This window comes from Suncus etruscus, chromosome 7 (genome assembly GCF_024139225.1).
Source record: "Suncus etruscus isolate mSunEtr1 chromosome 7, mSunEtr1.pri.cur, whole genome shotgun sequence".
NCBI lineage: Eukaryota > Metazoa > Chordata > Mammalia > Eulipotyphla > Soricidae > Suncus > Suncus etruscus.
In genome coordinates, this window is record NC_064854.1 from 92,937,882 (window position 1) to 92,953,923 (window position 16,042).

General features: G+C 44.3%; 1 protein-coding gene across 1 annotated transcript in view; it reads left to right on the plus strand.

Moving 5' to 3' along the window:
* Positions 1–1,315: 1,315 nt before the first annotated feature.
* The window catches only part of HS3ST3B1 (heparan sulfate-glucosamine 3-sulfotransferase 3B1), a 42,846-nt gene continuing 28,119 nt past the window's right edge, over positions 1,316–16,042 (plus strand). Inside the window, exon 1 of the mRNA XM_049776920.1 lies at positions 1,316–1,939. Within this exon, the coding sequence (XP_049632877.1) occupies positions 1,368–1,939 (572 nt within the window). The 5' untranslated portion in view covers positions 1,316–1,367. The remainder of the gene's footprint in view (positions 1,940–16,042) is intronic.

Genomic DNA, 16,042 nt, shown 5'->3' on the forward strand with positions numbered 1-16,042 from the left:
GGCTTTAATGTTTTACTCAGGGAAAGATATAGAACATTTTCTATATTACTGTCACCGATTTTCACTTTTTTAATGACCAGAAAACTTTTATTTCTTTCTTTTCTACAAGCCTCTATCTCCTTGATAAATTCTTCCTTCACACCCTCAACTTTTTGCAAACTGTAGGTAAGAATATTTCCTGAGGACAAGTTTATTCTGGTCCTATTAACAGGCTGCCTCTAGAACAGCTTCTGGCAAAAGAATGGCTTTTAATTTTCTTTTTACAGTGATATCCAAACACGCTTCCGATTCAAAGCCTCAAAAGGGTGCCTGGCCTGGAAATGACCCTCTCCCTTTCCATCACCACCCACTCCAGGCCCCTCTATAGTAGTTTTCTGAATGGAATTGGGCGGGTTTTTGAAGATGCAGGCATTTCTGGCTTCAACACACACACACACACACACACACACACACACACACACACACAAACACTAACACGCACACACGCACGCACACCTCCGCCACCAATATGTCTGCTCAAGAGCATTTGGATGGGGACTCACATCCCCGACATCTGGACTCCTATAGTCAAGGCTGGCTCCAGAGAAAGAGTGCGAAAATGTGCGCGGATGCCTGAGCCCGCCGCTTGGCGGGGTCGGGCTTCTAGAGCTGGGTCACCCCGGCAATCTTCCAACCATCTGCTCCTGTCACCAGCTAGTGGCTCCACCCCCTGAACCCGCCCCTGGATGTGCAGCCAATAACGACGCCGGATCCCTCCACAGCCCTAAACTCTTTCCACACCCCTCCGTTCCGCGAGCCAGTTGGCTGCTAAACCCCTTGAGCGGAGCGACTGTATTTGCATGATGCCCCGGATTTCTGGTAGGTGTATCGCCCCGTCATTCCGGAAAGCCGGGCCCGCCTACTCCACCTCTGGTCTCCGCTCGCTTCCTGCGCAGTTCTCCTGCGCTACCTCCGCGGGGGTGGTGTCCGGGCTGCTCTTTCCAGGCTCAGTTCGCCCGACTGCGAGGAGGCAGTCCCGGCCAGCGCCGGAGCGGAGCGGGTAACAGGAGCCTGGGCGAGGCGGCGCAGCGATCGGCGGGTCCCGAGCGAGTCGTCGTGCAACAGAAGTCACCCGCAGCTGCCAGAAACGCCGACTTTCTAGTCCAGTTTACGGCTCTTGCCGGCCAATATGCCCAAAGCCATCAGCGCCCCAGCGGTGGCCGCCACCTGGGTCGGGGCTGCAGTAGCAGCAGCAGCAGCAGCACCAGCGGCCGCGGGTGCGCCGGGGCAGTAAACCCGCCGCCCCCGAGACGATCGGAGCCTGAGAACTCCCGCGCTCGCCGGGCCATGTGCTGAGCCATGCCCCTCGCCGCGCTCGCAGACCGCGTATGGGGCAGAGCCTGAGCGGCGGCAGACCTTGCCTCGATGTCCCCGGGCGGATCCTGACGCCGCCGCCGCCGCCCCCGCCGCCGGTGAGGAGGAAGCTGGCGCTGCTCTTCGCCATGCTCTGCGTCTGGCTCTACATGTTCCTGTACTCCTGTGCCGGCTCGTGCGCCGCCGCGCCCGGACTGCTGTTCCTGGGCTCGGGGTCCAGCGCAACCCGCGCCCCGTCGGCCCTGGCCGCGGACCCCGAAGGCACTTCCTCCAGGCCGCCTTTCCGAGCTGCGCCCGCCACTCCGAGGGCTGCTGGCGGGGAGAGAGCCGCCGACCAGGAGTCGCCCGAGGGCGTCGCGCACCTGGAGGAGCAGAGTCTCGAAGTGCCGGACTCCCCCAGCCCCATCTCCAGCTTCGTTAGCGGGTCCGGGAGCAAGCAGCTGCCGCAGGCCATCATCATCGGGGTGAAGAAGGGCGGCACGCGAGCCCTGCTGGAGTTCCTGCGCGTGCACCCCGACGTGCGCGCCGTGGGAGCCGAGCCGCACTTCTTCGACCGCAGCTACGACAAAGGCCTCGCCTGGTACCGGTGAGTTTCCCCGCCACGGGCAGCGCCAACTCCGAGCTTGACCTATAGACGAGTCGAGTTAGCGTGTCGCGTTGACTGGCCTTGGACGCGACCCCCGCGGCGGAGGTGTGTCCGCGGTTCGGTGCTGGCCAGCCACCCCCAGAATTCTCCTCCTAGCGATCCCAGCTGCTGAACTCTTTTCGCCAAAGTTCGTAAGCTAGAGGAGCTCTCGAGACTCGCTCAAGGTTCGAGATGCTCCAGAATTATTCCAGAGGTCTTCCAAAATTAGGGGGGTGGGATGGGGCGGGGCAGCGACAGGGACATTCGTCAAGGAATCTCTGTGGCTGTGGCCTAAACTAAAACAGCCAAGCATCGGTAGTGCTTTATTTTTTTCTCTGCGCCTCGGAAGTCTATGGGGCCCTCCCTAGACCACTTTATAGAAAACTTATGGTCCCCATATGAGTTATGGGTGGGGCGACGGCGTCCTGCTGAGGCTGCAGGAAGTCTGGTAACTTTTGGGTTCCAGGCCTCCTTTTTCTGGAGCTCCAGGAGGGGCAGACAGTGTAGCTGGCGGGAGGCTGGGGCTGGAGGGCTGCTGGCTCCTGGCAGGCAGCTGTTCCTGGAGCGTGGAGCGGTGCTGGTCCCTGTCGGGCAAAGCCGCGAACTGCAGCTGGAGCGGGCGGTGCTGGGCTTTCAAGGCTTCTAGGCGCTCCTCGCCGCCCGTTTCTCCTCCTGGACCCGGGTGCAGGGAGAGAGAGCGAGAGCGGGGTTGGTCAGGGAGCATAGACCCGGTCCCTCGGTCGAGAAAGACTTACTTCTCCAAGATGGGGCATCCTGAAACTGGCTTCTTCTCTGATCGGATAGTGGGATCGGCTCCCAAAGATGTGAGGCCCGAAATAGCCAATATTTCCGCAGCTACTGGTTCTCAGGAGAGATAATAGTTTGGGCGAACTTCGCGTAAGTCTTTAGTCTCCTGGGGAGCTCTAAAAGCTGTTTTTCAGAAACTAGGCATTGGCTGTGGCCTCCCACCAGTTTTCCTCTGTCCACACCCTCCCATCCCCAACATTCGTCCAGGCCCAGATAGCCATCGAATAGCTCAAGACTTCGTTCCAAAGAAGAGGAGAGTCGAACAGAACTCTACTCCCTACCTCCGCCCCATCCCGCATAGGGTTTCAGAGAGAATAGAATATAAAGGAAGGCTGATCCGTTGGATTAAAACCGCTCTTTCCTGCCTACTGCTCCTTTCCCTGCCGCCCCCCTCTCCCATCGTCCGTGTGTTATTGTGTTATATCTCTCCGGAGTTGCCCCAACTGGAGCCACGACACTCACTCTTATCATTTCCCAAAACACAGACTTTGATAAGAATAAGGGTTCATGGAATTTGATGCCTGCGTTTCTATCTTGGTTCTGGGAACTTTGCTTGTCATTGTGGGTTTCAGGGTTCCCATCAATTCAGTGAGCATTTTGTAGATCTCAGAGGGCGAGCGAGGGAGGCTTGAAAGCGCCGTCAGAAACGAAGTGACTCCTGGGGACCTCTGATTATTAGCTGTTGTCTCTTTGTACCATCCGTATCCTGGGAGGAGGATCGAGATGGCTGTCTAAAAGGAGCGTTCTTTGGGGTAGAAGGCATCAGAGGCTGGAGGCAGCTGGGATTTGCTGAGATCAGACGCTCGGCGGTCGAGGTGGGGCGAGTTGGGAGAAATTGGCAGCAAAATAACTGACTCCTTCATGTCAGGGGTTTTTAGAAGCGCCCCGGGCAGGTTGTGGAAATCCCCACAGGAAGATTCAAGCAGTCTCTCAGGCGGTACCCTCCACCTGCCACGTTCTCTTTGATTGATTGAGAAAAGCTGAATAAAGGACGAGATCGCACTGGAAGCCCTTGCTGGAAACCTACGTCGGGAATGCTGCCAGCAAGCTTCCAGCGGAGCTGCGCGCGGGGACCGACCCAGTTGATAGAGCCTTGCGGGGTGGTTGGTTGGACTTGGGGGCTGCGGGACCCTCCGTGTTAGCCGGGCCTGGAAAGCTCATCTTTCTCCAGCAAGATACCCTCAACTAGAGAGGGGAGCTACCAAGCCCAGGGCCCAAGTCGAGCTGGGCAGCGGGAGGCGCCTGCTAGCCTTCAACTCTTGGCTAGGAGTCGGGGCTGTTCTTGGAGCACCGGGCGTGGCTGCCGGATTGGTTCATGATTTGTTTTTAAGGCGGAGAAAATAGGAGAATCTTTGAACTAGCTTCTGCTCAATTCAACTTTGAAAATTATTAATAAAAATTATTCTGGCTATTTGGGCCAATCCACGGACTAGATTGTTTTGTAAACAGACCACACTGGAGGAGATTGGCAGGGCCTCTTTTCCTGAAATGGGGGGAGGGCCCTAAAATCCGGAGCAACTTTCTTCCTCACTGGAGTGTATGTCCTTGACCAAGCCTTGTTGTTCACCCCAAGTGTGTTCCTTTTCATCTCCTGTTTGTGGTCTGTGTAAACAAACGGCTGATAGCACAGGGATATTAAATAATATTTAACCAGAGAGAGTTGCAGTTCAGAAATGTGATTGAGGGGCCGGAGAGATAGCATGGAGGTAAGGCGTTTGCCTCTCATGCAGGAGGTCATCGGTTTGAATCCCGGCGTCCCATATATGGTCCTCCCGTGCCTGCCAGGAGCAATTTCTGAGCCTGGAGCCAGGAATAACCCCTGAGCACTGCCGGGTGTGACCCAAAAACCACAAAAAAAAAAAAAAAAAAAAAAAAAAAAAAAAAAAAAAAAAAAGAAATGTGATTGAAGCAAGTCCTCAAAGAACTGCCATATAGGAAGGAGAATGAAAGGCGGAGTGAAGGCATTTAGATATTTTAAAAACATTTTTAAAAAGCTCTGTGCTTGGGTGGTTGAATCTGACCCTAAGAGTTCTAGTTCAGTCAGTAGGTCTTCCCGTGCCTGAGTGAGTCTTAATGGGTTAATTAGGTTGGTTCATAGTTATGCTAGTCGACTAAACTGGACTCTGGGACTATTTGCATGAAATCTGGAATTGTAATTCTTTTACTTTGGAGGAGGTACGCTGAAGCTAACAAGTCAGAGCTCTTGCTCCAATAGAAACCCAACATAGTGGCCCCTAATGTTTCTTCCCAACTACTTTATCTACAGGAAAAATCAGTATGGTCACACCCATCTGTCCTGTACCCAATTGCTGTAGTCTGGAGTTACTTTTTCATCTTATTATCCATCTCTATTTCGAATCAGCCCTAGCAGATTTAACAGATTCTTAGGAGGGGACCCTACATGGTGGCTTGTCAGCACTTTCGGTAAAACTGGCATTTCCCTTAGTCAACTGTGAATTTGAGAAATTTGGGGCCTAGATTCAGGAGAAACGCTAGCAAAGATGGAGAAGCATCTCAACATGAAGCCCTTTTAGCTTCTGAATTGATTTCAGCTTTGTTCTAAAATAATAAGCTTCTCTTGAAGCTTCTTTGACGTAGTTTTGTAGATTTTTCCAGCGAAGTAGCTACTTTTACAGATGAGCAAACAGACACAGAGGAATTTAGATGGGGATTAAATTAGCCAAATAGTGTGTGATTATTTTTTATGCAGAATTAATTATGTCTTGGACTCTTAGAGAGGCAAACATCTCTCTTCCCATTTTAACTTTTACTGTAAATTCATCTTTAGTTACACAAATTAAGCTGACATTAATGTGGTGAGCAAACTTCAAGAATGTGTGTGTGGTTTAATACTGTCAGTGGCACACATTTACTGAATGTTTTCCCTATGTGCCAGACACTGTTTCAAGTTTTATAGGATTAGCAAATTTAATCCTCATTACAGTCCTCTGAAGTGTAGGTAGTTTTACAGATGAGGAAGCATAGGCACAGAGAAGCTAATCAACTTGTCTGAAGTCTCACAGCTAATAAGTAGCAAAGCTAAAATAACCAGCCCCGTAGACCTGCCCTAGAAGTCACGTAGCTTCTTGTCGACAGGACCAAACATGATGTTGGTCATAGATGCAGATTTATAAATTATGACGGTTTGTTTCAAGAGAGTTTTCTGAGGTCCCTCCAGTGAATTCAGTGTAGGTTGCTTCTTTTGTCACGCACTTCAAAATACTAGTAAACCCAAAGTTGTTTTATAATTAAAGTGAGAATTATATTACTTTGGCAGTTTTCATTTGCCCTTTTAAATCTTGGGAGGTAGGAGAGGGTGTGAAATTAAAAGGGCTGTTCCAGGGGCCAGAGCAATAGCACAGCGGTAGGGAGTTTGCCAGAGCCCAGTTTGCTTCTCAGCATTCAATTGGGTCTCCCTAGCCTGCCAGGAGCGATTTCTGAGCATAGATCCAGGAATAACCCCTGAGCACTACCGGTTGTGACCCAAACTCGCCCCCCCCCCTCAAAAAAAAATGTTCCATCTCTTCCTGAAATGAATTTTTTAAAATTTAAAACAAGTAACTGCCCCCAAATGAGATGGAAAATGTGTACTAAATGTGTATTAGAAGATCATTATTAGGATAAAATATATTTCTTTAGAATTAGGTCATGCAATAATTTGGCAACTTCAGACTTCTCTCTTTACAACAAATAACTGAAAATAGTAACCTTCTCTATAGTTTTAATTGAACAGATTAAGCCCAGAACATGAATTTTCTCCCCAGTTTCTAAAAATCTTGGTGACAAATAACCAAGATTTTTTTTTTCCTCTCTGGAAAGTTTAAGATAAGATCTGATTAGGGATAATCCTTTTGAAAGGCCTGGAGTTTAAACTAATCATATAACTACCTCTAGTAGCTGGGAGAAGAACAAAAATCTACATTTACATGCAACAATTTGAAATACTAACCATGTTACAAAGCTGTCAAGATTTATTATCCATACAGTGGAGCATGTGTTGAACTCTGTTTTTAATTAGGCACCTAAATTAGGCCATAAAATGGTTGATTAATCTTTTACAAGTTAAGGGAAAAATATAAATTAACCTAATCATAAGTGTTTTTACCAGATACTCTTAGTTAATAAAGTGATTAATATTTAATAGCAATCAATTATTTATTTTAGGTAAATAAAGCCCTGAAATGGAATAGTTAGTTGCACTTATTGTCTTACAAGTGCTATTTTATTGAACTGGGGTCCAAAATTTAAGTTTCAGTCTGGGTTTAAAAAAAAATTAACTATTCTCATAATTAGGAATTAAATGCTGACTAAATTATATTTTGTCTTTCTAATAGAGCAGATTACTGAAAATTTGTGACATGATTTTAATTTTTCTAGTTAGGTATTTTATTTTTGTTTGGAGGAAAACTTAGATTTTTAATATTTTTTCCAAAGAAATCAGTATGCTAGTAAACTTCCCTCCTGATTATAATCTTATTTACTGTTTAGGTTTAAAACATTACAAAAAAAAACATTGCAGTACATGATGATATAAGATGATGATACAAAATGGCCCTATCAATCACTAAAATTAAGTGGATTAAGAACACAACATAAGGATTATTTTTAAAAAGCTCACTAAACAACTAATGTTATAAATTTGGGAAGTAGATTTCTTTAAATCTTCAGAACTAAAGTATGTGACCAAAACTACTTTCTGACTACTATCTATTTTAGTTTTTTTTTTTTTTATTAATACTTTTCTGTTCCCGTTCTATGAGCATGGAAATTAAACTGATTGTAGCAAAAACACAAAATGCCACCTCTACTGGCAGAGCATAATGAGCACGTCTTTTGCTGTGAATTGAGTTAGTTTTCAAATAGGAATAGATTTAAGAGTCTATGATTTTCAAACAGTAGTAAGAAGGAACATTTCAGTTCTAAACTGTTGGGTGAGTCAGAACTACCAGGAAATGAGTTCCCCAAATATGTGACATATTTTCAAGGAAAATGAATACAATATGCTGTCTACCTCAAATGAAAACATTTACCATGACTGAAAGAAACGAGATACTGATATCTTTGAAAACTTACTTGTAAGTAGAGCATGAAACCTTTAACTGTTAAAACATTACCTTGTCAGAATTCTCATAATCTTTTCAATCTATCCCCAAATAAAATTAAGTCAAGTAAAATTGATGCTATTATGTGTTGATTTTTCTTCCTGAATTTTGATTTGAGGTCAGGAACAATTGCCAGCCTAATTCCCTGATCTTTTTTAAAGGCAGTTAAGAAAGGATGTGTTAAAGTTATGCATATGTTTCTAAAACCTACATTTTCTTTGCACACATACTAATTTGCAAATTATTTATACTAAATTTATTATTTATACTAAATTTTTCTTAAATTCTTTCAGTACACATTTCTGAGACAAAAAATACTGCATGTAGCAGGTTACTGATGGAACTTATAGTGTCACAGCTATACTATTTTTATAGCAAAGCTCTGTGCTGCAGAATTTCTGTCCACAGAAAACCTGCTTACAAAAATTGTGAGTTTATCAGTGAAGACAGGGATGCTTAAAGAGTATCACCAGAGAGGAATTTGCATTTTTAGCTGAATTTTAACATTATGCATAGGTGTTTATACTATATGTACCCATACATAGAATCACTGTGATTTTATATTGATAAACTTAAGAACATTTTTTCTTCTAAATACAGCAGACTCTGGTTCAATATCTGGGTGACTGTTTTTGTTCCTAGGCTTACAGGGGGACCTAAATGCTTGTCTAGGGTGATCAATACTTTTTTAAACATCTTTGACTAGAAAATGAGCAGTTGTCAGCAAACGATTTGAAACGATTCAAAAATATAATTTCCCCCAAATCTTAGTTCAAAATACTTTAACATGGTTACATCTGCTAGAAATCCATAATGTAGTGAAAGATGGTACTTGCAGCACGGTTGGTTGGACGGCAACAAATCGAGTGGATAAATAGTGAGATGAGAAATGAGGAGCAATTTTTCCAGGAGCATTCTTGGGAAGGAGTATGGAGGGGAAAAAAAAATCTTATTTGTGTCCAACATGGCTCAGACAAGCCGTTGAAAACGCCACGTGTCGTTTCCTTTCTGGAAGCTAAGAACAGTTTTAGATAGGTTCTGGAAGGTTTCTCGAGGACGCAACCCAGGCAGAGAACATGGGTCCACACTGGGCAGCGCAGCCGTCCAGTGTTGCACCTAATCGAGGCATCAGATCTGAGCGAGAATCCTAGCCTTGGAGACAGATGGCTTCTTGAGGTGGGGCGGGGCCATGGGCCTGTCTGGGTCAGCTCCTCCGGCAGGAGGGTCACCTGCTGTGAGTAGCTCCGGCCACACCTGTTGTGCTGGGCGAGTCTGAGCTGCTATCGCTTGTCTGGGGAGGTGCCCGCCCCTCTTTGATAAACCGAAGAGATCGCCTTAAGGCCAGTCGTGCCCCGCTTGCGTGTTGCCCTGTTTTTCGGGGGTGCCAGTGAAATTGATGCCCCAGGCTCCTTGAGCTCCTCAGGCTTTCCCAGCCTGTTGACGTCTGTCCTCTTTATCTTTTTTTTTTTTCCCCTAAACTTTCCTCCACTTTCTCTGCCTTTGTGGAAAGAACTTGATTCTTTTTTGCTCGTTTGTCTTCGTTGGCGAGAATAGTGAAGGCCATTGTGGTTATACCTGAATCTGTGGTACTGGGACATGAACCCATGTGAATCTTGAAGGCTAAACTTGGAAACTGCCTTTACTGGCCTTATTTTGAGTAGGTGAAAAGAGAGTGCTCGCTGGGAAGTAAATCTGACTTATTTTCACTTAGCATGTTTTTCTTTTTGTTAGTGCATTCTTTTCTCATTTGGGGAAAGAAATACAGGTTCTTCAGTCCCCCACTTCTCTAGTGGGGACCAAAAATGGGATGCATAAAATTCGGTAGATAACCGAAATTGTTTCATTTTCATCTGGTGGCCTTCGAAAGACAGAATGAAGAGAAAACAGGGAAAGACGGGTGGAAAGTAGCTCCCTTCCTAGAACACTGGAAAGAAAACAAGTGTCCTCTAGCCCCTCCTCAGCAATTAATCTTTATTCCCCAATCGGGTCAAGCTCTGCTCCTTCCTCAATCCTTGAACCCCCATCTCCCCCCCCCCCCCCCACACACACACATCCTGGTAGAGAGGAAGGAAGCGAGATTCCCCTTAGGCAACCTAAAAGCCAACCTTTTCTTTTCTGGCTTGCTTCATCAGGTGGGTGGGAGGGAAAGGAATAGCTTACCCTCTGCTGTCTCAGTCAGTTCATCAAAGGTGAGATCACAACTCAAAACAGTTTCCTTTTACTATAGGGCTTTTGCAATGAGTATTCATTTTGCTGTGGGTTTTGAGTAAAAAGCCACTAAGTTTCCTGAAAGTCTTTGTGAAGGTTCCAGAGATGACCTGTTACAAAAGGACAGGAAGCAAACATGAGATATTAAAGTCATCTCCCCTGGGAGAAGATCTGCACTGAGCCAGTAATCAGAAGTGTAATCATCCCCAGATAACTCCTGGTGCCTCTTTTCCATCCATTCAGATATTCCTCTTGGTATGTGGTTCTTAGGGTCCCTGGTGCCCTCCAGTCTGCTTGTCTCTTCTGGAGTCTCCAGGCACTTAGCCTTTGCTAGTGGAGCCAGTTAACACAGATACACAAAGAAGTAAACATCCTGTTCCAGTGAAGAGCTTTTATGGAAACCCCATGTGAGTGAGTGAACTTGCTAGAGGGGGTGGGGAGATAAAATAAGGTGGGGAAGTTAACTTATCACTACTTAAGCACTAGCTTGAATTCTTAATAGCTAAAGGTGACCATCTTCTGTCTTTTCCTATAGGCAATGAGTAACATTCTTTTGTTTTTTGTTTTTTTGGGCCACACCCAGCTGTGCTCAGGGGTTACGCCTGGCTGTCTGCTCAGAAATAGCTCCTGGCAGGCACAGGGGACCATATGGGACACTGGGATTCGAACCAACCACCTTTGGTCCTGGATCGGCTGCTTGCAAGGCAAATGCCGCTGTACTATCTCTCTGGGCCCATGAGTAACATTCTTATAAATAAAGTGGACCTTTTAAAAATAATTTCACGTAATGGGCTATAGTGAGCAATCAAACACAGAGACTTTTAAAGTACACTTTTAAGTTCACAGCAAAATTGAGTTCCAAGACACTTCCCAAAGCCATCCTGCTTCCACAAATGCAACATGCAAGACCTCTGTCACTATCAACATCTATAGTTGGCTGTGGCATTTATTACCTACTTTGACATATCAGAATTATTCAAAGTCTATCATTTAATCAGTTGTCATATGATGTCACATGTTCTTTTTTTGTTGTTGTTTTGGGGCCACACCCAGTGACGCTCAGGGGTTACTCCTGGCTATGTGCTCAGAAATTGCTCCTGGCTTGGGGGACCATATGGAATACAGGGGCAGGGGGGGGGGGAGGGGGAATCGAACTGAGGTCCGTCCTAGGTCAGCGCTTGCAAGGCAATCACCCTACTGTTTGTGCCACCACTGCGGCCCCGATGTCACGTTCTTATAGTTTATGGTTATTGACTAATGTATGTTGTGTACCCATTGTTATAGTAATCGTATGGAATAGTTTGCCCCAAAATGCCTCATTAATGCACTTTTATTAAATGTTATTTCAGACAACAGAGCATAGTAAGTAAAAGAGATAGGAAATTGTTCTTAGGGTACTTCTTTAGGTCAGTGAACTAAAACATATGAGGTTTTAATGCAATTTGAGCACTCATTTAAAAATCATTAGTTCTGGCATATTTTAAAGAAGAGAGGGAGCTTGCACAAAAGAAGAAATATGATTTTATTGTATTTACTTTCCCCACAAGATTTTTCAATGGCAGCTACTGAGATAAGGAGTGGTATTTTGTCAGTTACTATGTGATGCAATAGGAAAAAAGTATCTTCACCCTTAGTGAGGACCTGTATACTTTACGCACACAAGTGACTGATATTTATTGAATCATAGCTGTGATACTACCTTATCTTTTTTGTTTTATTTTGCTTTTTTTGGGGCCACACCCGGTGACACTCAGGGGTTACTCCTGGCCATGTGCCCAGAAATCGCTCCTGGCTTGGGGGACCATATGAGCCTGGGTCAGCTGCCTGCAAGGCAAATGCCCTATGGCTGTGCTATCGCTCTGGCCCCTGCCATATCATTTTAATGCGAGGATTGAACCCAGGATTTCATACATACAAATTAAATGTTTTATAATTGAGCTATATTCCTGGTGCCACTTAACTGCATTTTGCAGAAGAGAAAGGAAAATCCAGATAAATTGCCTAAAGTCAGACTTATATCTACAGGTGACTTAAGCTTTAGCAATCCAAAAGAAATTGAAATATCTTAAGCTGCTTTAGACTAGTCAGATAGCTCTTTAAAATGTTTATGCATGACTGAAATTCGATGTAATCTTTACTTGGGACCTGTTTCAGCCATCTTGGTTGCTTTTCCTCAAATCACAGACTTTTCTGCTTAAAATTATCTCTAAAAATAGTTTTGTCCTATTTTTTTTTGTCCTTGTATCTCTATTTCCTTTTGGTTCACACACCTGTTCTCCAGCTTCATATATTGTGAGGATATGTGGATGATGTACCATGTACCATGTTACTCATACATGACATCCACGCAGCAACCCATCACTATGGAGTCCCTTTAGCTTTGACTTTATTAGTAAGGTAGATGTATTTTATGATCCTCTCTTTTTTTTTTTTTTTTTTTTTGTTTTTTGTTTTTTGGGCCACAACCGGCATTGCTCAGGGGTTACTCCTGGCTGTCTGCTCAGAAATAGCTGCTGGCAGGCACGGGGGACCATATAGGACACCGGGATTCGAACCAACCACCTTTGGTCCTGAATCAGCTAATTGCAAGGCAAACACCTTTATGCTATCTCTCTGGGCCCTTATGATCTTCTCTTATCTACATCCTCTTTTTTTTTTTTTACAACCTCCTTTTTTTTTTTTTTTTTTTTTTTTTGGTTTTTGGGCCACACCCGGTAACGCTCAGGGGTTACTCCTGGCTATGCGCTCAGAAGTTGCTCCTGGCTTGTGGGACCATATGGGACACCGGGGGATCGAACCGCGGTCCGTCCAAGGCTAGCGAAGGCAAGGCAGGCACCTTACCTTTAGCGCCATGCCAACCTCCTTCTTTATCTCTTTTGTTGATCCATCATTTTCTTTTCAACCTCTTCATCAAGTTTGTCCGCTATGAACATTATGCTTGGGTTCTTGCCTTTCACAATTTCACTGACACTCTTTCCTAATCACTTCCTCTCAACACTAAATACTCTTGCTTTGCTCACCTGGGATCATCCTGTTTTGAACAGTCCTCTACTGCTGTAGAGAAGAATGTTTAGTTAGGGACTGAAGAGATCACAATCGGGGAGGGCACTTGAGCTGCAGGAGGCCAAGCTAGATTCAATCCCCCCAAAACTGTTTAAGTGAACAAAAAATATGTATGTTGAAGAAACTCCTTCCTCACAGAGAAATGACTCAATTGCTAAGAATATGATTTATGCTTAATCACTTCTCAATATGCCTTCTACATTTCCCCAGACTTTCCTTTACCATTTTTAGGTAATGCCGTGCTATTATTTTACCTATAAGTCTAGGTTATGGCCTTTTCCAATCCAAAGTTTTATTTGTATACATATAAAATTCCGTACAGATCATGAGCATCAGGAGCCATTAGCTTGCACTCAGGTGTTACTCCACACTCAGGAATTTCTCCTGAGTACTCATGGGACCATATGGGATGCTGAAGATTGAACCCAGGTCAGCCTCTTGCAAGGTCAACATTTTATTTGCTGTGCTATTGCTCTGTCCTCGACTTTTTAAATCAAATGTTTATTGTTTGTTTCCACTGTTACAATGCGCTAAGTTCATCAACTTTACATTCTTTTTTTTTTTGATACTTGGTTTTTATGTTTACAGTTAGTAAGGCCCTTTTGTTAAGCACTTGCTGTCTAGTCGGGGCTGACCCAGTCACTATTCTCCAGTGTAGGACACTCACCTGAACAATTTAAAGTGAAGGTGAATGCTTCAGATGAAGACAGCTATCTTTCTTTTTGTTTTTTGGGTAACATCCGGCAGCACTCATGGGTTACTCCTGGCTCTGCGCTCAGAAATCACTCCTGGAAATCTCAGGGGACCATATGGGATGCAAGGGATTGAACCTGGGTTGGCCATATGCAGGGCAAGCAAGGCAAACACATTACCCGCTCTGCTATTGCTCTAGCCCCACAGCTATCATTTTTTATTGTATTTTCAATTACTGAGTTGTGTCTTGTTTCAACTTGATACCTGATGATAGAGCTACTTATATGATGTTAAAGACATATAAGATGGTAAATGCTTGTTGGAACAGCAGGACACTCATGGTACACACTATTAAAGAGTGACAGTGTCAAAAATTATGGCCGCTAATTCTGCACGAGGCTTGCTTCTCTTTCTCTTAAAGCAAGAAATACCTTGTAGTTCAGATATACATCTGAATTAAGTAGTGCCTCTTTTAAAATAAATTAAAACCAAACTGCCATTCTGCCTGTAAAATTGTATTTCTAGTTCATTTTGAAGAATGCTTATTAGGGGCTTACAAGAAGTAACTCTTGCAACACTTACAAGAAAGTGCTCAGCTCGTTCTGATGGAGACTGCATTTTTTTCTCCAGCCATTACAGACTGGATTCTTGTTCTATTGCTTGTGACTAGTACTTCCTCAGGTCACATGCCTCTTGCCAGATGTTTTGCAACTGCCATACCAGTCTGTAGCCATTGAATATTGCAACCGTGTCATTAATTATAATAGTTTAAAGCTTTTTTGCTCAGTTTTTGTGTTTATCTCCTTAAAGATAGTCTGTACACTATCTTTGAGAAGTACTGCCTCACACTACCTTAGTATACAGAAAGTACTGGAGAGCCCCAGTGACAGTACAGGAGACAGGGCACTTGGCCTGATATGTGGGCAACCTAGGTTCAGTCCCCAGCATCACATATGGTCCCCATACCCTGCCATAAATGATCCTTGTATGGAGAAATAGGAGTACCATATTTGCCGGCGTATAAGACTACCCCCTAATTTTGCAGTTAAAACATAGGTGTAGGCCTATATTCACTGTATCAGACAGAACGTTCCTGTGCTGCAACTGTATGTACCACAGTGAGCCAATCACAACAAGCAAAGGTTCAAAGGTTATACTGTAATAGACTTCCTCTCTGACTCTGACCAATCTGAGCAGGCTTTAGACAGTGTAGATTCGGGTACAGAACATTGTCTAATTTGCATGCATAAAAAGCCTGCTTGGATTGGCTAAGTCAGAGAGGCGGTCTGAGCAGCCTTGCAGTGATTGGTGCAGGATGGAGTTGGAAAATTTGTTTTGTGGCAATAAAAATAAACATATTTTTCGGGATATACTCGGCGTATAAGACGACCCCTGATTTTCGGTTGACTTTTTGTTTCAAAAGTCGTCTTATACGCCGGAAAATACGGTAAGTCTTGAGTACCACAAAGTATGGCAAAAAAAAAAAAAAGCAAACAAAACACAAAGTTATGGAAAGATTAATAGTTAATGAGTAGAAAAAATGGCTACATGTTACCATTTTTATAACAGGTATATCATAGATCTTGAGGATTACTAGATGATTAGAAAACAAAACAAAAACTTTCATTTTGTTGAATCTAGCATTCTCTCTGAATACAGAATCTTCATTTCAGTCAATACATGATGATATCTTGAGGAAGTGGTATTCTTCTCAATGCCAACTTGGGGCAATTAGCGGAGCAGGTTGCCAAGGTTTCTTGTAGTTCAAAGAATTTGACACTGGACACAGTTTTCTCTGTCCATTGTTACTGCTGGGAATAAACTGCTATTTCCAATTGCTTGAGTTAGATTCTACACTTCCGCCGCTTGTTACATCATCTTGTACCTGGTATCCCTCTTGCACCCTCAACCTTCTTTGCTCCCTGGGTGATTGCATAGAAAGAATAAGGAACATGAAGATAAATTGTAGTAAATCAAAAACCCTGGACAAAAAGTTGCTGAAGTTGAGACTGGGAGACAGACTTATGATGAAGATTTCAAGTTGATTCTTGCTACAGGTTCTTTAGTAGGCTTCCACTTGCTGCTGTTCAGTAAGCAGGCTAATTGCTAGTTCAGCTTCTCTGCAAGAGGCTTGTGTGTGTTTTCAAAGGTATGTGCCTTGTTTCTGAGTATTTAAGGAGCAAGATATTTG